At 41.5% G+C, this 23,213-nt stretch overlaps 1 protein-coding gene and 1 long non-coding RNA gene across 4 annotated transcripts; one reads left to right on the top strand and one right to left on the bottom strand.

Annotated features, from left to right (window-relative positions):
* The first annotated feature begins 31 nt into the window (after positions 1-31).
* On the top strand, positions 32-21,479 carry LOC118674416. The gene is made up of 3 exons (XR_004973633.1): positions 32-295; positions 14,740-14,880; positions 21,421-21,479. It is a non-coding gene; the product is annotated as an uncharacterized LOC118674416 (long non-coding RNA).
* DDX19B (DEAD-box helicase 19B) lies at positions 7,464-23,213 on the bottom strand. 3 transcript variants are annotated; one of them, XM_036346203.1, is made up of 13 exons: positions 23,011-23,213; positions 17,524-17,607; positions 17,079-17,127; positions 16,131-16,184; positions 14,353-14,488; positions 13,936-14,028; positions 12,789-12,891; positions 12,113-12,227; positions 10,054-10,231; positions 9,509-9,746; positions 8,811-8,973; positions 8,183-8,374; positions 7,464-7,770 (listed from the first exon to the last, which is right to left on the bottom strand). In XM_036346203.1, the coding sequence occupies exons 1-13, from the start codon at positions 23,065-23,067 to the stop codon at positions 7,709-7,711; spliced, it is 1,524 nt and encodes a 507-aa protein (XP_036202096.1). In that variant the 5' UTR covers positions 23,068-23,213; the 3' UTR covers positions 7,464-7,708. The 3 variants fall into 3 exon arrangements, with proteins under 3 accessions (XP_036202096.1, XP_036202097.1, XP_036202098.1); XM_036346204.1 differs by lacking the exon at positions 17,524-17,607 and having other exon boundaries at positions 23,011-23,212; XM_036346205.1 differs by lacking the exons at positions 12,789-12,891; positions 14,353-14,488; positions 16,131-16,184; ... (1 more) ...; positions 17,524-17,607; positions 23,011-23,213.

Below are 23,213 nucleotides of genomic sequence, written 5' to 3'. Positions count from 1 at the left end.
ACGCGAACGTCACCATTCCGCGCCGCGCCGGCCCTTTTCGAGCCGCGCCCGCTCCCGTCTGGCGCCGAGTCGAGGCCTCCGCGGGTTTCCGCGGGCTTAGCCTTCCGTGTCTCAATGTCTGAGGTCTGTGAGGTGAAACTCTTAGCCTCGCTTTGCCGAACTTCACGCTGAAGTAACCCAGGTTTTACTTTCAAACCTGCCACGTCTCGCTAAGTGTATGTCTCTGAACTCTAAAGACAAGTTCTCTGAGAATACTACCCGATGCCGGTTTCCACTGTTAGGAACGCGGTGACAGGTAAGACGGCAAAAACCAAAGAAACCAAAGCCCTGACCTCCCTCCCCGCCCTCAGCCCCACCCGCCGGAACACAGCGGCCCTGTCCTTCTCTTCGGCCATTCCAGCCCTGGTCCGTCCCCATCGCAGCGCAGGGGGACACAAAGCGGGCGTACAGTGTAAACGTTGACCTGTTTGTCATGCAGCTGAATGTTTTTTTGTTTTTTTTTTTTAAATATATTTTATTGATTTTTTACAGAGAGGAAGGGAGAGAGATAGAGAGTTAGAAACATCGATGAGAGAGAAACATCGATCAGCTGCCTCCTGCACATCTCCTACTGGGGATGTGCCTGCAACCCAGGTACATGCCCTTGACCGGAATCGAACCTGGGACCTTTCAGTCCGCAGGCCGACGCTCTATCCACTGAGCCAAATCGGTTTCGGCCAGCTGAATGTTTTTAATGTCATGATTACCAATGCACCGGCAGAACGGTCCATCACACTCGTATCACGTCCGTTGCCCATCTCCTTCCTGGCGTTTTATCACTTGGTAACCCTTCAGCAGACAGCCGCTCACCGTCAGAAGGCATCTTACCTGTTTGCTGCCTGTTTCCTTTCGTCTCTCCCCACTAGAATCTGAACTGGTTAGTGAACCTAGAAGAGGTCATGGCACACAGTAGGCTCTCAGATACCACCAGGCAACAGAAGGGAGAGGAATGTTCCTCAGACAGTGACGTGGGCCTCTGGCCAGTGCGGCTCAGTGGGTTGGGCCTCGGCGTTGTACCAAAAAGGCCACCAGTTCGATTCCCGGTCGGAGTTCATACCCGGTTGCAGACTCATAAGCCAGTCACAGAAAAACAAGTGTGGACGGTGGAAGAGTCACGATCCCAGAGACAGGAAGTACAGTGATAGTTCCCAGGGAAAGGTCATGGGAATGGTGTATTGGGTATGCTTTCCATTGTACAAGATGAAGAGTGAATAGAGCCGGCCGGCGTGGCTCAGTGGCTGAGCGTCAACCTATGAACCAGGAGGTCACAGTTCGATTCCCGGTCAGGGCACATGCCCAGGTTGTGAGCTCGATCCCCAGTGTGGGGCGTGCAGGAGGCAGCCGATCAATGATTCTCATCATTGATGTTTCTCTCTCTAGCCCCCTCCCTTCCTCTCTGAAATAAAAATATATATATATTTTTAAAAAAAGAGTTCATGGAGATGGACTGTGGTGATGGGTGAACAATCTGAATGTATTTAACACCACTGAACTGTGCTCTTAAAAATGGTTAAGATGGTAAATTTTATGTTTTACCACAATAAAATACAACTGGAAAAATTGGGAGCTGGGAGTGGGAAAGGTTAAAATAGGAGAGGGAGAGCCGCTAGAACAAGTCCTTAAAAGCCACAGGAGAGAGAGTTTAGTGCACTGATAGGAAAATTTAGACAATAAGGACCCCTCCTGTTGTAACAGGAGCGGGAAGACGTGTGCTTGGCGATAAGTCTGGTGGCGGAAGGCTGAGGGTGTCTCCTGTGTTGGCTGTTTCCTCGGATTAGGGAGAGGACTTGCTGAAACCTGAGGGAGAGGATGGGGTGGGAAGTTTGAGGTGAGTCTTGAATGACCCCTGAACAGAGTGGGGGAGTTAACCAGAAAGGACGCATGACCTGTAGGTTAGAGGCACTGCAGCTTTTCCTAAAGTTGACCCCTCCACTGATGTTGAATATGAAGTCAGATAAATAGGACAATGTTTATTTTGTCCCTGTCATATAGACCTACTTGCTTTAGAAATTAACAAAGCAATACTGAAACACTGGGACCTGTTTTGTTGTTAAACTTGGACTCAAATGGCATTGGTTTATTAGGATGATCTCCATGCAAATGAAGAAGTTGTTGGTGTCTGAGAGGGACGCAGACCAGATAATAATACACCTGGTCATGGCCACACAACCTGGCCAGGGCCTAACTCATGTCCTTTCAAGTCTTAAGTGTGGAGACATTTGCTTTCAGGAGTAGAACAGAAGACTAGTTGTCTTTTCTTCAATTGGGCTGGAGGCATATAAATGAGGATATAACAGAAAAGTGTAAAGACTCACAAAATGTGTACTAGTACTTCCCAGAGAGTTCTATGTAAACAACCCCCTCCTCCCATTTCCTCTGGGAGAAGGAAATGGGTGTAGTCCTGGGCGATAAGGCTACCCAACCATTAGATATTGATAAAGCAGAGGCGATAAGTATCTCATTTGAGCAGCTGACAGACCAGCCATCACTGTCAGGCTTCACTTAATATTCTTTCCTCCACCTACTCCTATACCCCATTTTACTTAAAAAAAATTTTTTAATATATTTTATTGATTTTTTTACAGAGAGGAAGGAAGAGGGAGAGAGTGTGAAACATCGATGAGAGAGAAACATCGATCAGCTGCCTCTTGCACCCCCCCACTGGGTATGTGCCCGCAACCAAGGTACATGCCCTTGACCGGAATCGAACCTGGGACCCTTGAGTCCACAGGCCGACGCTCTATCCACTAGGCCAAACCGGTTAGGGCACTTAAAATTTTTTTTATTGATTTCAGAGAGGGAGAGATAGATACATCAGTGATGAGAATCATTGATCAACTGCCTCCTGCATGCCCCACACTGGGGATCAAGCCTCCAACCCGGGCATGTGCCTTGACCAGGAATCAGACCATTATCTCCTTGTTCATAGGTTGATGTTCAACCACTGAGCCACGCATGCTGGGCCCCATTTTACTTTTAGAACTATCTGTATTCAAAACTACTTTGGAGAACCTACTTGCTCTCCTGAATACTAACCAGAACGATTTCTAAGCCAAGGAAGAAGCATCTAACAACAGTGGCATGAGGAAGAGACATAAAGTAGGAGTGTAACATCTTCCAAGCAGATCCCCACCTGGCCTCGCACTTCCCACTAGGTGTCTGAAGCTACTCTGGGGAAACCCTGTCCCAGATCCAGGATTAGGGCACTGGAGCCGTCTACCATCAGCCCTTCAGTCTCCTCACCTCCATTGTATCATTTTTAGAAGTTGCTGTAATCTGAATCAACAGAATAAGGAATATTTATTCTCAATCAGAAAAGCAAAGTCAGGTAAAACTGCAGGAGTTCCTAAGAACCTGCTATCTATGTCCCAGACCAGGAGAAACCTAAAGAAAGTCTCTGAAATCTACAAAAGCTTGGGAGGTGTTGGGAGAGGGGCCAGTCCCTCTGTAAAGATGACAGGCCTGACATCATACATTCTGTGTAGGAAACTCAACACTGATCCGATCTTTTCTTCCCTTTGCGTTTCTCCCCAGAATTATTTTGAATAGTGTATCTAATTATTGAGTTACAAATCATCTTTGGAATAAAAATAGTAGATAGGCATGTAAGCCTGCTCTTCTTCCTCTGTAATATTCCTCCAGTCCATTTTTTTTCCTGCATTCTCAGTACAACCAGTGACATCTCAGTACAAACAGTGGCACTTGCTGTGTGATGGGACTGATGCAATAATTTTCTAACTGGTTTCTCAGAGGCCAGCCTTTTCAGCTTCAGTATATCCTGTACACCTCTACTAGACCAATTTTCCCAACTGCCCCCCCTGCAAAACACAATTTCATCACCTCCTGTGTTTTAAGAATCTATAATTTACTAATAAATCCAAATCCTGTTCAAACAATCAAATCTCCATTTTCTACCTATTGAGGCTTTTCTCTGCCCACATGGCTAGGCTGCTTACCTTATTACCCTTCCTGTATACGGTGTTTATCCTGGTGAAGTTACTATAGTCTTCATAGGACCAGTCTGTCTGCAGTGGTCAGCAAACCACGGCTCGCGAGCCACATGAGGCTCTTTGGCCCCTTGAGTGTGGCTCTTCCACAAAATACCACGTGCAGGAAATACTATTGCAATTGGGGCAACAGCATACAGTACGATTGAAACTTCGTGGCCCATGCGCAGAAGTCGGCATTTTGTGGAAGAGCCACACTCAAGGGGCCAAAGAGCCATATGTGGCTTGCGAGCCGCAGTTTGCCAAGCCGCAGTTTGACAACCACTGGTCTAAGGCATTCTTCTTGTCACTTGAAATCCCTTTTCCCTCATAAGCAAACTCCGTCATGAATCTTCCCTAACCTTGGTTATCCTTAACTTTGTTTAAAAAAAAAAATATTTTTATTGATTTCAAAGAGGAAGGGAGAGGGAGAGAAACGTCAATGATGAGAATCACTGATTGGCTGCCTCCTGCAAGTCCCACACCAGAGATCAAGCTGGTAACCACGGCATGTGCCCCGACTGGGAACCGTGACCTTCTGGTTCACAGGTCGATGCTCAACCACTGAGCTACACCAGCTGGGAGGAAATCCTTACTTTCTGAATACCAAGGCACTTTGAATGAAATGGCCTTCAAGTTAAATAATAAATGACATGGGGCCCTGGTCTGTGTGGCTTAGTGAATAGAGCATTATTCTGGGCACCGAAAGGTCTAGTGTTCTATTCCTGGTCAAGGGCACATACCTGGTTCAATCCCCAGCCCCGGTAGGGGTGCAGCCAATCAATGTGTCCCTCTCACATGGATGTGTCACTCTTTTCCCTTCCTCTCCCTCCCCCACTTCCACTCTAAAAAAACCAAAGGAAAAAATATCATCGGGTAAGGACTGACCAAAACAAGAGATGGGAACAACAAAGGGAGAAGACCTCTTTCTGAATCCCATTTTTATTCCTTTCCTAGGACTAGAAAAATTGAATGTAAGAACTTTGTATTTGCTAGCATCTACATTCTTTCTAATTAGCCAGCATCCTCTGGTTTACCAGCAGGAAAAAAGGGAATGTGAACAGACCTCTGGCAACTGGGTAGGGCCGGCCCTTGGCCTATGGAGCCATCCCAACTACTCATGTTGGAGCAATATCAACTTTGAAATGGAACAGTAATATAAGGTGATGACTAGCTTATAGAATAATAGGTGAGTCTTCACTTATGTATGATTACTAATATCAGCAACCAAAACATGCTGTTTTCTTCTTATAGTCATTAATGATATCTTAGTAATATGAATATATCACAATTAGGTTCAGTTAATATTAGTAAAGAATACATCAACAATTGATTAGTTTTTATGCATATAGCCAATTAACGACACGCAAAAAAACCAATAAAATCAATTGTTTATGGATAATGAATATATCCAGAATCTGCCATTGGATCAAAAAATCTCCTTTTCCCAAGTGAATTTTTGTTCTAGGGCACAGTTTATCATTCTATGTCTAGGAACAGTAAAAGAAATTCTGTTCACCAAGGGCTCAATATATTTTTACATCACTGATGTCTCAAAACTGGACAAGGTCAGTTTTGGCAGCTTTGGTCTACTGAGCCCTGGGAGCCAAGCACTGGTCGCAGTGAATATGGTCTATGAAGGCACATGGACTGCAGTGACACTGGGGTGACATTCCAGAGCTATCCATAACAGTGAGTCTGACGTTTTTAAAACACACTCCTTTGGGAGTCTCTCCCTGGAAAATGCATTTAAACTCAATACTGCATACACTTCAGACTCCATAAAACCCATCCAGTGAATTCTTTGGGGTCAGATTAAGAACCATTTATCTAGATTTCTACCATATACCCATTTATTCCTACTATTGAAGAGTCTGAAATATCCCTTCCCATTTTGCTGCCCAGATTTAGGGCTCCTCAGAAGATGGGTTATACATGCTGTGAGAAGGTGGTGGTGCAGCCTCATGAGGAATCTATAGTCCTTTAATTACTGCCTTTGTCTTTAGTTATTTCAGGGTTGGTCCACAGGACTTTGGTGGGGGGATTAAATTTCTTCTGTATATGACTCCCAGAGTAGGTCAGAGTTGGCCAGAAGCAGAGAGAAGACTATACAGTCACGTGCCCAGTGGAGGAATGTAGCAGGATTGGCAGAGTGTTAGTCTCTCTGCAGTATCTGTAATGTCAGATCAAGGTAACCACCTGGACGCTGGTAGAGGCCCTTTCCTTTCCCAAGACCAGAGCTAGTCCTAAAACAGAAACACCTACAAGGAAGGTCTGGGATTTGAGTAGTTCTCATCACAGAAAACCCCTCTTCCACGCCTGTTCCTAGGCAAAGTGGCCATTCTGTATCAGACTCTAAGAGCAGAAGAAGACCCCTTTTGGCTGGACTCCTATTACTCTTGTAACTCAGTTTCATCTCATCTTCGCTCTGTCACTTCGTGGGTACCAACAGCCTTGGTCAGACATGAAGAAATGTTCATTACTATTATTTGCTCCGACTACTCTGCACAAAGATACCAAGATGGAGTAAAGGTCTTGGCAGTTACTCTTGCCTTGTACACATGAATGGTTGTATTCCACCTAGTCCTTTAGTTGTACTTAGTTGCACAAAGATGTCCAGTATCTTTTCACAGTCAAGGTGCCAAATACCTGAACTCATTCATCAGCTGTTACAACATTTGTCTTCTGGGATCTGAAGACAAAGCAAGGATTTGTGATTACTGCGGATCACTTCTGGAACTGCCCTGAGGCTGGCTATTCGTGACATGAAACCACAATTTTCACTGAGGATACAAATCTCACATCACCTTATATTTACTCAAGACTCCTAAGGGGTCAAGGATGTAAAAAAGATGCTGCAAATGCCTGCGAGACCAGGTTTTAGGCAAGCTAGAGCCACCACTAATTCTCCACGATGACTTAACAGGTCTTGCTCAAGCACAGGCAAGGGATGTACCAGTAATCAGATGTGCACTGCACACAGATTGCACGTGCTGAAAAGAACAGGTCATGGTCCTACAACAAACTTGGCACCCGCCAAAAAAAATCCCTGGTTGGCATTTTGGTCCATGCTTAGCATTTTGGTTCGTGCTTAGCAAATCCCCTCCTGCTGTGGGTTTCAGTACAGAGTTGGCTGACAACACTCAGTTGAGCTATCCCACCCCAAATCCAAACCAGCAGCTCACAGCTCTCCTCTGCTGCCTCACATCTTACTCCCAACATGATGGGTTGCTTACACACCTGTCCTACTTGGGGCTTCTCTCTGTGTTCCCTCTTCACCTCTGTTCTGTCACTTCCAGTAGAGCTGGTGTGGGCCTGAACACTCCTACCCAGACAACAGGCAGAGGCTGCCGGACAGATTCTGAGCAAGTGCTCATTTAGTACAGCATCTAGATTAGTGTAACCATGGGGAAAACACTGGCCAAAAAACAGACAGAATTTCCAAAAGGTAAATTTCTGTGTATTCACGCCTAATCTTCCAAAAGTTGTGTAAATAATTTTATCTACCTTCCCCCATCATTTGCACAATTTTTATCAAGTCCAAACGTAATTTAAAATGAGGTAGGTAGTTTCTCTCTAATCGTGCCTTCATCTTTGTGGCGACTGTTGAGGCCTGTACTTGAAAGCACTAGTCCCCCACGTAGGGGGAGCCGAGGGTGGGCAGCAGGGCCTGGTGGAGCTTCTCAGTTGGCTATTTTCTCAATCTCATCCAAATCATCAGTGTCCAATCTTTCGATTTTCTTATCTGAGAATAAAAAAAGATTCAAAGAGAGATCAACATGGGGTTACATGGAGAGACACACCTAGGCAAGGGGCAGCCCAGCAGGGAGAGAAAACACACAGGTCTCTGCCCTGGCTAGGAAAGAGCCCTGCCTCTGCCCACATCCATCCTCCAGTTAAACCCAAAACCCGTTGTCTGGGTTCCTAGACACTGACAACAACAGTCCAAGTCCAAGGCCCTCAGCCTGGCCAAGGGGAACCAACACTCGAGTCCTGACACTCAACTCCCAGGTGTGCTCTTTGGGGACTTCCCGATTGTAGGGGAGGAGGGGAATGTGCAAAGGGACAAAGCCTCTCTAGGGGCCACAGGACTACCTACCCTCCACCCACCCCCGGACTTGCCCCATAAGGAAAGGCAGGGCACTCCCAGGACTCACTAAAATGCTCCTGGATTCTGTTGAGGATGTTCATGCTGTGCTTGCTGTCGACCATGTTCACTGCCAGGCCCCTCTTGCCAAAGCGGCCAGTGCGCCCGATCCGGTGCAGGTAAGTCTCGTTGTCTGGGTTCCCATCCTTGTCCACAGGAAGGTCAAAGTTGATGACAACAGACACCTGTTCAACGTCGATACCTGCATGAAGGAGAGATGGAGAAGAGTAAGGAATGGGAGTCAGGCCACATATACCAAGTTTGGTTGGAGAGAGTCAGGGTGGGCCAGCTCTGGGATTCCGGGACAAGGAGCACGGAGCAGAACCCAGAGGAAAGTAGGTGCTAACAAAATTAAGAACTCAGTAGGGGAGCCTCTGCTAGACACTAGTGTCAGGAGATGCAGCTGAAACCTCAATGGCTGCCCGAAGAGCAGATGTCATTGTAAACCAGTCAGAAGCCTGTACATTTCCTTCCACCAAGTCAGGGCTCGGTTTCTGTGAAAGTTCTTCTCTGCTGAGGGAATCCAGTCTCTCCTAGAAAAGGACGTCACCACCAACCCCACGTGACTTCTCTCAAACCACCTGAGTTGTTCTCTTGCTACCCCGAGGCTGGCAGACCAGGACAAGTTCTCTGCTCACCACGGGCACACACGTTGGTGGTCACCAGAACCTTCTCTTTGCCCTCTCGGAAGCGCTCAATCACCGCAGCCCTCTGCTCCACCATCATCTCCCCACTTAGCAGAGCCACCTGGTGGCCTTCTCTTGAGAGCTCTGCTGCCAGCCAACTGGCTGTTTTGCGGGTCTGGAGTGAAAAGAATTGTTTTAAATGAAGATACCTGTAAAAAAAAATGAAAACACCTGCAGAAAAGTGGCTTTTTGCCATTTATATACAGGAAGACCTGCAGCATTCAGCCAGCAGGTTAGACTTAAAATTTTTCAAATAGAATTTTAGCCATATAATATATTTTGGATGAATTACTGAAATGATCTTAGTGTTCATCTAAGAAGAATGTGGTTTTTACTGAAGGTTTTCATTCCTAAAAAGTTTGTCTTAATATTTTAACATTATTTCATTGGGGGGTGTTTGGAGTTTTTTTCAAGTTATCTCCAAGAAGTGGGATTCAAGATGGTTCCATTTTCAGTCTTCCCCTTATAACTCATTTCATTATGAGGAGAATATGCCCTAGGGCAGGTAGAAGTGATTCACTTTCTTTCTAGTCCCACAGGAGAAGCTGGTCCTCCTCAGCACTAAGGTGGAGCTGGCTGAGAGGGAGGGGGCTGACACCTTCCCATGGAACTCCTCCACAGGCTGGCCTGCTGCTGCTGCTGCTACTCACATGGCAGAAGATCATGGCTTGAGCAATGGTGATGGCACCGTAGAGGTTACACAAGGCCTGGAACTTCTCGTCTCTGTTATTGCACAGGACGTAATACTGCTTGATGGTGTCCAATGTCTCCTCCTCCCGCTTCAGTTTGATAATGTTTGGGTCTGGGACCACTTTCTGGGCAAATTTCCATACTGAGTCTTCAAAGGTGGCAGAGAAAAGCAGCATCTGGCAGTTCCTGGGCAGCATCCTGCAAGGGAAGGCCCAGGTGTTTGGCACGAGCCCGAGCGTTTCACTGGAATGAGCAGCAGCACAGCCTCCCCAGGCTTGGATGGGCTATGTCCCCTGGAAGGTGGCAGAGGTGGAGGAGCACTGTGGGGAAGAGGCAGGACCAGACGGGGCAGGGACAGGGTGGCATTAGATTCCTAAGTCTTTTCCTCGACCCAGGCGGGAGTACGGTCAGTGCCGACATGGCCCATCAATCACAGGCTTCTCAAGCTTCTGAAGCAGAGAACCCGGTACAAGGCTGAGAAGTTCCTCCCAATCCAGAGGCCTACCTTTGGATGCGGATGCTCTGATCTTGGTGGCCCTGAGTAGCTATCATCACATCAGCCTCATCCAGAACAAACACCTTGATCTTCTTGGGGTCAATGAACTTGAGCTTGGAGCACCAGTCTAAGACAGTCCCAGGGGTGCCAATGACAATGTGCTCACTGATCTTCTGACCCCTTTCCACTGTGGAGACAAGATGTTTTTCATAGGTATGCCCATGGCAAACCAGCTCTCCTTTTTGAGAAATTCTAAAGCTTTGATGTATTTTAATACAATTTTTTTGATGTCTGCATTAATATTTTAAGGAAAGGTTAGGATATCACTACAATATTTCATGGACACACACAGAAAAGACAATGCTGAAAAGATATACTAAGGATAGAAACAATGAGAAGATAAAAAAAACTCTTTGTGGCATTCTTTCCCATTTTATATTATCTTTCAAAAATCTGTTACCTTTTTAAATTTGTATTGTTAATCCTTAAGGGAGGACATTTTTTCCATTGATTTTTAGAGAGTGGAAGGGAGGGAGGGAAAGAGAGACAGACAGACACACATTGATGTGACAGAGACAACTTGACTAATTGCCTCCTGCACCCTCCCCAACTGCATGCTCTGAACTGGGGTTGGGCAACCCAGGTAAGCGCCCCTGACTGGGAATTGAACCCTTAACCCTTTGGTGCACGGGCCAATGCTCTAACCATTGAGAACACTGGTCAGGCCAAGGACCTGTTATCTTTATTTCTTCTCTGTCAGCATGGTTCCCTCTAGATGAGGATTGCATTTCCTCATAATAGACATTTTCAAAGTTCTCCTCACTCTAGTGTACTCCGCTCCTTACCTCTTCTAGCATTCACATCAAACAAGTCAGTTGCTTTTATATGCCTCATGCCCAGATCAATAAATAGGGTTCATTATGAAAGACTTTGTCTTTTCAAACACAATCTACCTCCCTTAAAATGCTTCCCAGACTAGGCCTGGCAGACCATGACACGTTCTAGGCACTGTGCAGTATGAAATTGAGAATTTGGTTCTTCATTTTCAATTAGATGGTATTTATTGATTCAAATTTTAGCACTTATTTGTACTCTTGACCAGACATAAACAATTTCCCTCTAGTCACAGCCAAAATTTTGCCCAAATGTGAATCAATTCAAAGCTAGCAAATGCTGCCTTTTTTAAAATTTCAGTTAACAATTACTGCCCCTCATAAAATAATTATTCAAAATCCTATCATTCTAACTCAAATCCAAACTAACATTTTAAACATCTTATGATAATTTTTCACTAAGTTTTATTATCTTACTTTTCAGAACTACTTCACAAAAGGATGTTGTACACAGAGTAGATTTCTGTGAGTCATAAAGTTAGAAGTTTGTGTTAAAGATCCATAGGACTCAACCAAACTTCTAAGAAAATTTAAATTACTTAAATATTGTCAGTTTGTTGTAAAACAAAGGTAGAAAATATGTAAAAAATAAAAATAAACTACCAGAGTTAACTGCCATGAACATTCTAGAACATTTTTGTTCTTCTAATGACATTAAAAAGAAATTAGGCAATTAAATCCAGAACTTGGAATATTTTATAAGCAAAAAGGTGTGTTCAAAAAGTCAAAGGTAATGTAAAGTGACTATTCTAGATTGAAAGAAATGTAAGGAGATAACCAAATGCAATGTGGATACACTCCCTCAATCTTGATTCAAAACAAAAGAGCCATAAGGAAACACTTTTGGGACAATTGGGGTAAAATGAAAATGACTGGGTATTAGTCATTAGAGAATCTATTAATTTTCTTGGTGTGATAAGGATATTGTGGGTATGCTGAAGAATGTCTTCATCATGAAATGCATACTAAAGTATTAGGAATAAAAAGCCACAATGTCTGCAATTTACTCTCAAATGATTCACCAGAAATATCTATATACACATAAAGCAAATATGGCAAAACGTTAAGTTTTCAAATCTAGGTGAAGGGTACACGTGTTCATTGTATTAGTTTAACTGTAAAATTTAAAAAAAAATTATTAACTTAATGAATTAGGATTACATATTCATACTCACATTTATTGCCTCGAACAGCATAAGCTAGCTTCAGCTCTGGGTAAAATTTGCCCATCTGCTCAATCACTTTTCCCGTTTGAAGGGCAAGTTCATACGTTGGGGAGAGGCACAGACACTGGTAGAAAGAGTGCAGAGTGAGAAGTCAAGACAGTAGCTCTTTTGCAATGGGGAGTTACATCAGGATTTAGTTATTCTTCCAGCTAAGGCTGAAGGAAAAGATATATTAAGTGTACACCATTTGATTCTTTAAGCTGCAAAGTCACAAGGTAGAATTCTTAGGGGCCAGAACTCTGGCTGGGTAAAGACACTTGGAAACAGCTACTGGCCAGTAGAGTACCAAAACCTACAAGTGAGCAAGGATCTGAAATTCAAATGGGAGATTAGCTTCCTTTTAACTTTCTCAGAAAGTTCTCAACTTTTTAATGGATGAATAATTGTAGATAAAGGAGGTTTTTCCTGCAAGTAAAGGAGCCAAGCCTATCAGTAGTATCCTAGAATTGGCAAACCATGGAAGAGAAGAGGATTTTTGTTACTAGATCAACTATGTTGTTTGTACCCAACTTAAGGAGCTCTAATTTATGTAAAAGGTAATATAAGACATGGCTTTTAATCCATCAAATGGCACTTCCCTTCTAGCTATGCATTAGCAGAAAACCCAAATTCACCAAGTCCTTACCTGGGGGTATCTGTTTGCAGGTTCTACATGGCTGAGCATGGCCAACACAAAGGCAGCTGTTTTACCAGTACCAGACTGAGACTGGGCAATTAAGTTCTGTGGGCTGCACAAGAAAACGAGCTGTTCAGTAGCTTAAATCTCAAGTATCCTTTCAGTTAATAAAAATGAATAACGTTTCAAGTTAAAAAAAAAAGATTTCCATCTTGAAGTAATATTATTATGACACAGAACAAAGAACACTTTGAGAAAATACTTAAAATATGTATTTTTAGACAAATAGCTTACTAGAAATCGTGAACCTCCATCCCACCTCAAATCTACTGAAATCAGAATTTGCATTTTAATAAATTCCTATGAGACTCATAGGCTATGAAAGTGTGAGAAGCACTGCACCATTCTGGTCTCCTAGAACAGTTTTTAGCCTATATATTTGACACAATAAACTTTATATATCCATATAATGAAATCATGGTGTATATCAGGGGTGAGGAACCTTTTTTTGCCAAGGGCCATTTGGATATTTATAACATCTTTCGTAGGCCATACAAAATTATCACCTTAAAAATTAGCCTGCTATATTTGGTTAAATGTTTAACCCCTAATGGCATGGCAGGGCCAGACCAAATAATTTCATGGGCCTCATACGGACGTTTCCCACCCCTGAACTGTATATGAATGATATAAATGTGTATTTCCCAACATAGGAAGATGATCATATGAATATTTAAAAGCATATAAAAGTTTATATGTAAATGTCTGCCCTGGCCAGTGTGACTCAGTAGATTGGAGTGTTGTCACATGCACCAAAGGACTGTGCGTTCAATTCCTGGTCAGGGCACAAACTCAGGTTGCAGGATCGATTCCTGGTTGAGGCAGATGTGGGAGGCAACCAATTGATGTTCCTCTCTCACATCGATGTTTCTCCATCTCTCTCTCTCTCTCTTTCTCTCTCTCTCTCTCTCTCTCTCCCTCCTCTCTCAAAAAAAAGTGAATAGTATGTGGAGGAAGGAGATTACAAATGATTTTTTTCTTTTTTATTGTTTTCTAACTTTTCTAAAATTAGCATATATTATTAGTGTAGTTTTTTTAAATAAAAGTTTTAAAATGGAAAATTAAAAATGGAATAGGGTTATGTCAGGACACATACGGCTCAGCAAGCATCAAAGGCAATGCATTTTCTTGTATCTTGGATGGACGGTTGAAGCCCATGGCATAAACTCCCTGGAGAAGTTGTGGCTTCCTGGAAAAACAATTAATGATGCAAGTCAGTCTTTTTGGTTGAGGAAAGAAGCCAAATATATGGGGAATTTTTTTCTCTTTTTAACTGGTGTTACCCACAGCTTAGAACTAACAAACTTGAACTGTGCTGAACTGAGTCCAATGTGTAAGGGCAGATAACATTTTTATAGATTACCTGGAAATTTTACTAAATAGCTCAAAGCAGCTAATGTTTTAAAATTAAATTTGTTTAGCTAAAAGTTTTCTACTATGATAAAAAATATAACAAGTCTAGGCTAGCTATCTAAACACAAAGGGGAGAGTGAGAAAGCAAACAAATACTCACAACCGAAGCTCCTCGAAGGACTTCACTGAGTAGAGGGGGGAGTTTGGATCCCGCTGCAGGACTTCCACTTGGTTTGTGTTGTCAACAAGGTTGTTTCTGATGAGTTTATTGAGTAAGGACTGGGCAGCTCTGTCCTCTGTCAGGAAAAAGAGCAAATAATGTGAAGTCCATGAAATCTACCATAAGCCCATCTGAATTTAACTGCCATTGGTATTTTAAGCAGTAATATTTTTAAAAAATAATTCTTTATTGTTGAAAGTATTACATATGTCCCCTTATTTCCCCCATTGACCCCCTCCTGCCCCTCCTCATACCCCCCTTATGCAGTAATATTTGTACTGGGACTCCCTCCCCCTTTTTTAAAGAATACTTTATATTGATTTTTAGAGAGAGAGGAAGGGAGAGGAAGCCCAAAACCCAGGCATGTGCCCTGACCTGGAATTGAACCAGCAACCTTTTGATGCACAGGATGAAGCCCAACCAACTGAGCCACACCAGCCAGGACTGTACTGGGACATCTAGTTCAAGGTATATCATAGTTTTTACTTATAAATATGATTAGTTTGTTTTATTAACAAGAAAGATTGTGATACTCATAGCATCCATTGGGCCTCATATTCTTCTTCAGAACTCTATTCCTAACTATCCTTTCCTGAGATATTTCCTCCTATCTAGACCCAAATATTTCTCCCCAATTTGTGCTTAATATAATCTTAAAACTTGCCGAAACCGGTTTGGCTCAGTGGATAGAGCGTCGACCTGCGGACTGAAAGGTCCCAGGTTCGATTCCGGTCAAGGGCATGTACCTGGGTTGCGGGCACATCCCCAGTGGGAGATGTGCAGGAGGCAGCTGATCAATGTTTCTCTCTCATCGATGTTTCTAACTTTCTATCTCTCTCCCTTCCTCTCTGTGAAAAATCAATAAAATATATTTTTTAAAAAAAAACAGAAAAAAAAAACAAAACTAGAGGCTCGACGCACAAAATTTGTGCAAGGGTCTTGGCCCCGGCCGCTGCTGCCACTGGGGGCCTCTGCCGTGGCCCCTGCCCACTGTGGCTTTGTCCAGAAGGAAGGATATCCGGAAGGACGTCCGGTCTAATTAGCATATCACACTTTTATTATTATAGATGATTAACTTAATAAATATAATCACAATCATGAAAAAAAATTAAAATCTGTGCCGAAGCTGGTTTGGCTCAGTGGATAGAGCGTCGGCCTGCGGACTGAGGGGTCCCGGGTTCGATTCCGGTCAGGGGCATGTGCCTGGGTTGCGGGCGCGTCCCCAGTGGGGGATGTGCGGGAGGCGGCTGATTGATGTTTCTCTCTCATCGATGTTTCTGGCTCTCTGTCTCTCTCCCTTCCTCTCTGTGAAAAATCAATAAAATATATTTAAAAAAAAAATTAAAATCTGTATCTTGATAACATATAAGCTGCTTGCATCTTAAATATATTGAAATGTCATTAAGTTTAATTTTATTAGACAATAGGATGCAACTTAAATGGTTTTTTTTCTTTTTTCCAAAGGCAGTAAAATTTCTTTTCTATTGCCTTGTAAAAAATAATCATTCCGGGAATATTTCCTGCTGCTGCTGAACTTCATCACTTTTCAAAGTAAAATTTCTGTAAAGCGTAAACAATTAGAATTCCTTCACCAACGACTATGTTAGCACTGTGATTCCCATTAAAGTAAAGCCAAGTTGGGTGTATAAATGAAGCCTCTTAACAATCCATCCTCTTAAGCTATAGAATCTTAGTATGTAGCTGTCAGGCTGTGTTACCTTTCTCTTCTTCATCTGCCTTCTCTGCATTAGCATTGGTCTTGACAACAGCACCTTTATCAGACACAAAGTGGTATTCAAAATCACATCCCAAACCCAACAGCTGAGATCATTCAAATTCTACTAGACACTAGAAATGTAAAGGCCTGAGGAGCAAAAAAAACAATGAGGAAACCAAGCCCAGATAAAAACATTTTATGGTTCCTACATAAACAAAGGTATGAAACACTGTAGCTTATATTTTAATCCTTTAGTCCTCTCACCAGACTTCAAAAACTAATGTTAATTTCCCTCAGAGCATCAATATTTATGAAATGTTGTAGAATGATTACAGAAGTCATTGATCAGAAATCACCTTGATGCTCAACACCTATGCAAGTCGAATTTCATCCTTATATGAATACAATAATGCTATTAAGTCTATGTATATGAATTGTTGATTAATAGAATTGCTGATTAATAGAAATTTATACTCAAACACTGCTGTAGTTTTGTGAAAATACACACAAAACAGATTGTAAGTGAATTCTGTAAGGTAAATGTTACAATTTTTTCCTTATAATAAGTACATCAACAAAATTTTAATGGAAATCTTAGATTTGGGGTACATGATTTCAGAATAATTATAATAGGTTAACTCTCAGATTGCTCATACTTTGTCTAGTCCATCTCAAATTGAGGATTATTTTTAAAAATAACAATCTTGGACAGTACAGTCTCATGGTTAGTAATAAATTTAATAATGTATAAGCCAATTAGGCATCATCATGCTTATATTAAACACAATATAAACAAAACAGTTCAGTTATTGATTTCCAAATCAAATGACTGCCAGTATCTGCCAGCCCCTGGTCTGGTTACATATATAATGTTTTTCCAGACAGTTATGTCAAAACAGAAATACTAGAATAAATCTCATTTGTAACTAACTAGCTTTTAGTTACTCACCATTGGCATCTGGTTTGATTTTCTCTTCCTTAAGATGCAAGTTGCTCAACTAAATGGAGAATATAGGGGAGGATGGAAAGTGTCAGGAAAATCAAGTATAAGATTTTAAATCAACAGAGCCTCCCCAGTGTAGCTGGGGAAACATGAGCCACTCTCAAGACCTATTCATTAGATTGTTCTGCTGGGCTCCTTTTGTAATCCCTAATTATAATCCCTAAATTCCTAATTACAATCTCTAGAGAAAATGAATTTATGAATTTGCTTAATTTTCTGATTACAAAAACCTCTTAATAGAATATCGGCTGAGTTGTCATGTTCTCATATTCCAAACAAGAGGAAATTTAAAGAGATTTTGGAAAATGCATCTGTAATTAAGAATCAGTTATGTTACAAGGATATGTCTCAGCCACAGGACCACAGCATACTGATATGCAGCCTCACTCACATTCAGGTCGCCTTGTGCTGATATTTTAAAGTTGGAACAGCTTGGAGGATTGTTGCATGCTGTGTAATCAAAATACGCAGCAGGCTGAAGTGGGAATAGATAGGAAGGGACAGAGCAAAGACATTTCAAAGAAAGAATTATCAGGACTTTGATCAGACACTGTAAATTAGGGATATCCTGGCAGGATTTATTTCCCCTATTAGAATGAAAATACCCTTTTAGTTGTCAATCATACCTCCATAAAGCTGAAAAAAGAAAAATACCTTAAAGACAGGAGTTATTTTTAATTGATTTTTGGATATACTAAGCAGGTGCTATACTCTTAAAATATTTTTTTTTTTTTTTTATTTTTTTTTTTTTAAAAATATATTTTATTGATTTTCTACAGAGAGGAAGGGAGAGAGATAGAGAGTTAGAAACATCGATCAGCTGCCTCCTGCACATCTCCCACTGGGGATGTGCCCGCAACCCAGGTACATGCCCTTGACCGGAATCGAACCCGGGACCCTTCAGTCCGCAGGCCGACGCTCTATCCACTGAGCCAAACCGGTTTCGGCACTCTTAAAATATTAAATTGTGCCAAAGGCAACCTAGTGCAGGGTAAAAGTATGAAAATCATAATAAAGGGTATTTCTTAAAGCATCACCAACAGAGGTTCTTTATGTCTTGAGGTTCATTTCTGTCTTTCCTCTAAATCTCAGAAGGGTTTGGAAAGGGAGGAATGAAGAAGTTGTTTGTTTTAATGGGTGGTTAGTTAGGAATAGAGGAACTTCTGATGGAAACTGAAAAGAGGGTTTCTGGTGTCTGCTTTGGTGTTGTGGGGAAGAGGGAACACACTAGAGAGCCTGGCAAGAAAGGAAACTGGCAAAAAAAAATCATCATAAAGCAGTAAAAATCTTCATTAATTCTGAAGAATAGAGAACACATTAATAGGTAATGAAATGAAGCAATCAGCACAGTACATAATATATAAATAGTTTAGGTATTCCGTTATTTTAGTCTTCACTAAAGTATTCCTCCTTCACATCCTGCCAATGAACCTAGGTTAAGTCCAGCAGTATTCAGGGCTGTTAAAGGAGAGAGAGACTGACTTACTGGCAATATTTACAAGAGTAAGGTTAATAGTATTCACTCCTAGGGTCATAAGAGCTACTTAAATGTTAGGGCTGAGGTCTGAATAAGTTAATGAGGTATAAAAGAATTAGGAAATATCCATCACTGCAAAGCATTTAAATATTCAGTGTCAAGAGGACAAACTATTCTTTTGTTGATAGATTTTTCATATCAAAGTTAAGAGTAAGTAGTTAAAATAGCTAAAATACACTGTGTAGGGTGAGAAAAATAAAATACAATGTGTAGTGAAAGTTGGTAGCAACAATGTAAATGAAACAAATAGATATTTTAATATAAATGTATCAGAATTCTGGAGAGGTTCCAGCAGAATCTAAAAACATAGCCCTCATTTGACTACAAGGATCTCAAAGCCCATAAGGCAAAAGCAGCAGGACAAGTTTCTATTATCCACTTCAGTGAGTTAACTGAACACTGAAACTTATGTTGAAAGCAGTTAGTTCAGATACCTTCCTTTGCTCTATTTATTTGGACCAAAGATGAAAAACCAATTTCTCTTGTGTCTTCATTGGAAACCACCTTAAAATTCTGAAAGTTAACCAAAAGGCAAAAAAGTAAAAACACCTACCTTATAATATCTACATTTTTCAATGCCTTTAATTAACATTTTAGTTTTCAAGATACATTAAGATCATTGAAAACTATAGTTACCCACTGCATTTTATTCAAACATTATCTGAAAAAGGATGCTTGAGAAATAAGAAAGAAGATTTAATGTTAAGTGAACTATACTGAAAAGGGAGGCTCTTAGGCAAAATGGTGAAGTAGGAATCTTATTCATAAGTTTTCTTATCTGTTCTCCCTCCTCTAAATTGAAATCTCCCATGGAACAAAGGGTGAACAAAGGAGCCACTGGGACTGAGGAAATAAATATAAACAGAATCTAATATTTTCTTATCTACAATGAATAAGAAATGAAGCTTAATGAATATTTAAAATATAGTAACCTAGCACTGTGCATGTTATAGTCACATGTCATACAATGCGTGTGGGGATCCTCAGTGAGAGTTTCATAGTGGCAGAGAGTAACAGAAGTGTTTTTTTTTTTAAATATAGTTTTATTGATTTTATAGAGGAAGGGAGAGGGAGAGAAAGATAGAAACATGAATGATGAGAGAGAATCATTGACCAGCTGCCTCCTGCACTACCCCTACTTCAGATCGAGCCCACAACCTGGGCAAGTGTCCTGACCAGGAATTGAACTGTGACCTCTTGGTTCATAAGTTGATGCTCAACCACTGAGCAACACAGGCCAGGGCAACAGAGGTGTTTTTAGTCATGTGTTCAGTTTTATTGTGAGGTTATAATTTACCTGTGCATGGTTAGGTAGATTCACAAATCTTATTCGGGGTCAACTAACTAATCCACATAATATGGACAAGTAATTTAAAAGGTTCCTGCAAAGAAACTGTGAATTATTGATAAAAATAACAATAATAATAGCTATCACTTATATAACACTTATATCAGGCATGTCTATAACTCAGTGAGGTAGTTATTATGATTATCCCCATTTTTCAGATGTGGAAACTGAGGCACAGAAGTTAAGCAGTTTGCCCAAGGTCATATAACTAGTAAGTGAGGGACATGGGATACAATTCCAAGTATGTCTAGCTAGAACTCAGGTCTTAATCTCTACATAGTAGTGCCTCATAGATAATATTAATCTCAGAGAAAATAATAATGTAAAGATGATAGAGGTGCAGCTGCTTTGGAAAACAGTCTCACAGTTCTTCAAAAGTTAAACATACAGTTTCTGTATAACCCAGCAATGCCAGTTCTAGATATGTACCCAAGAGAATTGAAAATATATGTTCACATAAAAACTTGTATATGAAATGATCATAGCATCATTATTCATAATAGTCAAAAAGTAGAAAGAATCCAAATGTCCATCAGTGGACATGATGAACAGATAAATAAAATGTGGTATATCTATACACTGGAATATTATTTGGCAATAAAAAGGAAGGAATACTGATACCCGCTGCAACATGACTGAACCTTGACAACATTATGCTAAGTGAGAGAAGCCAGACACAAAAGACCACATATTATATGATTCCATTTATATGACATGTCAAGAATAGGCAAATCTAAACGGACAGAAAGTACATTAGTGGTTGTCTAGGGTGAGAGGTTGGAGGGAAATGGGGAGTAACAGCTAAGGCATACTGAGTCTCTTTCTGAGGTGATAAAAAAAATTCTAAAATTATGGTGATGGCTGCACAACTCTGTGAATACACTAAAAACCAGAGAACTATATGTTTTAAATGGATAAAGTATATGGTATGTAATACCTCAATAAACCTGTTATTTAAAAAAAGAGATAGCTCTAGCCGGTTTGGTTCAGTGGATAGAGTGTTGGCCTGAAGACCAAAGGGTCCGGGGTTTGATTCCCATCAAGGGCATGTACCTTGGTTACAGGCTCCTCCCTACCCTGGGCCCAGGAAGCAACCAATCGGTGTTTCTCTCACATCAATGATTCTCTCTGTCTTTCCCTCTCTCTTCCACTCTCCCTAAAAATCAATGGAAAATTATCCTCAGGTGAGGATAAATAAATAAATGATAAAAATATAAAAGAGATAATAGGGTAGAGTCCCACCATAATGCTCTAAAAATAGGGTCCCAAGATTTAATTCCGGGTTATATTGTTGTAAGGTAAGTAAAATGGCTAGTATATATCTGCTGAAATTTATAGGAGCTAATCATATCTGAATGTTCATTGTCACAGGGTGTATTCTGAGTTTCTGTTCTGTCTTAAAGATAATTCTATGCCCTGGCTGGTTTGGCTCAGTGAATAGAGCGTTGGCGTGCAGACTGAAGGATCCCGGAATCGATTCCTGTCAAGGGCACATGCCTGAGTTGTGGGCTCGATCTCTAGTAGGGGGCATGCAGGAGGCAGCTGATCAGTGATTCTTATCATTGATGTTTCTCTCTCTCTCTCTCCCCTTCTCCCTTCTTCTCTGAAATCAATAAAATATATTTAAAAAAAGAAGATAATTCTAACAATGCAAACTCAAGCAAATAAGAAAATGGCAAAACTACCGACTCCTAACAAACTCTTTTAGGCATATTAATAGATTAAGAGAATAACAATGTAATCTGATCTAACAAGTTAGTAAAAAAAATTTAAACTATTTGAAATATATATTCATATTTGCAATGGCTAATAATATTTTTTCCCTATGTATATATTGTACTTTGAGACATTAATGTAAGTACAAAGCCAGTAAAAGGAAGTACAGTAAAATATTTAAAAACATTATCTTTATTTCAGCTTTTATTACTTTTGTGTATGCTTTATAATGTATATATTTAGCAAAACAGTACAGCATGCAATATCTAATATGTATATATTGAGATTGCATGTCCAAAAGTTTCTGACAAAGCCATGTAATATAAAACAAACTATACAGCTTATTTACTCAATTAACAGCGCTGGCTAGGCATGAGAAATGCTGAAATGAATAAGCTAAGGGCTATCGTAGAGGAAGGGGATGCCATGATGAGAATGGGAGTATTAAATGGAACCAAGTATACTGAGTGCTGAGACCTCCACATTTTCCTCCCACTCCACTAACACTAGTCAGACCTCTACCCTCCAGGCAGGAAATCTGAGGATCCTCTCTGCAAAATCTGGCCAGTCAGGAGGAACATTCTGGGGACACTCAATGGTACAGCCACTTTGGAAAACAGTATGGCACTTACTAATTTAAAAATTGGTGGTGGTGGGAACCAGTGTTTAAAATTAAAAATTTGACTCTTTGAACTATGTGCATATTACTTATTAGTTATAAAAAATAAGACAAAGTCCTTGTTCTCGAATTCAGAGAAAAAAAGTAATAAAAGAAGGTTCAAGGCAATATCAGAATACAGAGTGTCTGGGTGAGAGAAATTAATTCTACGTAGTAACGTTTAACACATATCTTGTTTCCTGGGTGTCAGGCCCAGAACAAAGTTAAGCAGATCAGGAGAGGATTTACTAACTGCCAGGCCTACTGAGTGGCATATCTGTGTGCAAGCTGAGGAATCACACAGATATGAGTAACCCCCGGTCCGTAAGCCCAAAACCCTCAGAATCGGGAGGTGGAAAATAACACCTACAAAAGTGGTAACAATCTATGATCAACCCGGATTCCAGGAAGATAGACAGGTGGCTGGGCTCTTCATAGATGGGAGCACTCACCTGTGCTTACATAACATGGGAGGCGGGTAAACAAAGATAGTTCAGGGTCCATGCCCATCCCCGCGCGCATCCCACCCGGCCCAGACCAACTAGGGAGTGTCCGTTCCCATGGAGCTGAGCCCCGGCTAGAGCTGATTCCGACCCTTTCATGGCTGAAGCCAACTCACCGACTCGGCCGCCGCTTCCTGCTCATCCACCGCCAGGGCCCACGAGTCAGTGGCCATGGTCCCAGGCGCGAGTGGGACGCTGGTGCTGGCGGACTTGCCGGCTGGCGCGGCGCGATCGTGGGCTCCCGGGGTCGCGGAGAGCCCGGCTCCCGCCCCACCGAGGGGTAAGTCATTCGCACCGGCGCTGGGAACCGGAAGCGGCG

The sequence above is a fragment of the Myotis myotis genome, unplaced genomic scaffold (assembly GCF_014108235.1).
Source record: "Myotis myotis isolate mMyoMyo1 unplaced genomic scaffold, mMyoMyo1.p scaffold_m19_p_19, whole genome shotgun sequence".
Lineage (NCBI taxonomy): Eukaryota > Metazoa > Chordata > Mammalia > Chiroptera > Vespertilionidae > Myotis > Myotis myotis.
The sequence above is the reverse complement of the archived record's forward strand: the minus strand, read 5'-3'. Positions and strand labels throughout refer to the sequence as shown.

Bases quoted from the DNA above. Each gene is read 5' to 3' on its own strand.
- DDX19B (XM_036346203.1), bottom strand. From the start codon at position 23,067: ATGGCCACTGACTCGTGGGCCCTGGCGGTGGATGAGCAGGAAGCGGCG. The intron at 16,185-17,078 runs GTGAGTAACTAA...TGTCTGATAAAG, and splicing joins AATCAAACCAGATGCCAATG to GTGCTGTTGTCAAGACCAAT. The intron at 8,974-9,508 runs GTGAGTAGCAGC...TTTTCACTCCAG, and splicing joins AAGCCATGATCTTCTGCCAT to ACCCGCAAAACAGCCAGTTG.